At 39.1% G+C, this 1,843-nt stretch overlaps 1 protein-coding gene across 6 annotated transcripts in view; it reads left to right on the top strand.

Annotated features, from left to right (window-relative positions):
• Positions 1–1,843, top strand: part of LOC107696139 (nucleoprotein TPR-like) — a 32,195-nt gene that overhangs the window by 8,544 nt on the left and 21,808 nt on the right. For all 6 annotated transcript variants that reach the window (XM_016496333.1, XM_016496329.1, XM_016496331.1 and 3 more), the window contains exons 21-23: positions 32–188; positions 969–1,135; positions 1,304–1,456. In XM_016496333.1, coding sequence (XP_016351819.1) covers positions 32–188; positions 969–1,135; positions 1,304–1,456 — 477 coding nt within the window. The remainder of the gene's footprint in view (positions 1–31; positions 189–968; positions 1,136–1,303; positions 1,457–1,843) is intronic.

The following is a 1,843-nucleotide window of genomic DNA, read 5'->3' as shown; positions in this document are numbered from 1 at the left end:
CGCTTCTCTTTGATGTTCCTTTGCAACATAGATGCAGCTGATGGATGTTAAGAAGCAGCTGGAAACACAGACTTCACAGTACCACAGGACAAGAGAACAGCTTAGTGCTGCCCAACTCGAGCTTAACAACCTAAAGCTGCAGATGAGTAGCAGGGAGAGCCGGCTGGTGTCCCCTATGGTACATAAAGGTGAGAAGCTGTGCTCATGACTAAGCCCATATTGTATCGATACGCATGACAATCGCAGCTTCTGTCGAATCGCGATCTCGATTCCATTTCGATTTATCGTGCAGCCCTAATTGTATCAGAACATTTCTAACATTTTAGTTATACTTCGTTTACCTAACATTCCTTAAGTTATTTGGTCTTTATTACGATAAATCGATTTGTGGATCAATTCTGAGATTTTCCGAATGCTTCACGATTCTCTCTGGAATCCATTCTGAGCTTAGTTTTAAAGCACACAGATGGCACTGTGTGCTTTAGAAACAGCTGTACATTGCTTGCTTCCGGTTCCTTACACACACACACACCACTTGAACCTGAAATTAAGTTCGAAAAGGTTGAAGCGAATTACAAGTGTTCACAATGGACTGTGTGTGTTGAATGCTGAACTGAAGTCTATGAACAGCATTCTGACGTAACATTTATCTGTTGTCATAAAAGTTGTGGTGGAAGTACATTTAACCACTTACATTACTCATCCGAATGCACAAGCGCTCTTCTTCGTGAGCATTTAAGTGTGCGGCATTTTAAGTTGCCTAGAGCGCCATCTACTGTTAAAAACTAAGTTCAGAATCGATTCCTGAGAGAATCCTGATGCATATGGAAAATCGCAGTATCGATCCATGAATCGATTTATCATCACACCCCTAGTCTTTATAGCTTATGAGGTTGAGCAACCAAACTTGTACAGAGCATTGTCGACGGAAAAGACTTGGAAATGTTGTTGCTGTTTTTCCTCTCCAGGCCTGCAGAGCAGTGAAGGTGACATGGAGGCTCTGCGTGCCCAGCTGAGGCAGGCTGAGAGCAAGGGAGAAGAGCTGGCCGAACGACTGAAGAACACTACTGCCAACATGGAACAGTACAAGGCCATGAGTCTTAACTTAGAGGAGTCCTTGGATAAAGAGAAACAGGTTGGTGTTACGAAAAAAATCATCATACTGTGCACCACTCTAACACCCTTTACCTTCCATAAAAATTAAGACAACATGAATAATGGACATTTTAAGAAAATTAATTAGGTTAATTTTTATATTTAATTTAATTTATTTTATAAAAAAAATTCCTCTTTCCACTTTTAGGTAACTGAGCATGTGCGATCGTCTGTGCAATCCCAAGTGGAGGCAGCTCAGGAACAGTGTAAACAGCTGGAGCAGAAACTTCTGGAAGCGGACAAGGAGAAGCAGAGCTTGCTGGAAGAGAAAAGCAGAGCCTTTGCCGCAGTGGAGCAAGAGGTATTGAATTCCCACCTCTGCTCACTATCTTTAATCAATAGATCTTTGACCTTTCTGATTTAAAGAGCACATTCTGCACTTTCTTTTCTTTTACTTGTTTCCTAAAGTCCACAAATGTTATTCAAGGTATCTTGCACTAAAACAGTTTGGGTTTTCAAACTGGGGTCTTGGGGGTGCCGCAAGGGAGTTTTAGGGGGGTCCATGGAAAATTTTAGTCAAAAAGCATGTAAAAAAATAAAATAAAATAAGATTAAACTAAATTAATAAAATTATCAAAATAAATAATTAAATTTGATTTAAATAGAAAATAGCAAATGCATCAAACAGTAAAGTATTATAGTGAGTAGAAAAAAAATATAATGTAAACATTTTTTTTTTATATATATA

This window comes from Sinocyclocheilus anshuiensis, unplaced genomic scaffold (genome assembly GCF_001515605.1).
Source record: "Sinocyclocheilus anshuiensis isolate Anshui unplaced genomic scaffold, SAMN03320099.WGS_v1.1 scaffold306, whole genome shotgun sequence".
Lineage (NCBI taxonomy): Eukaryota > Metazoa > Chordata > Actinopteri > Cypriniformes > Cyprinidae > Sinocyclocheilus > Sinocyclocheilus anshuiensis.
Note: the sequence above shows the minus strand (reverse complement) of the source record. Positions and strands in the feature narration are given on the sequence as shown.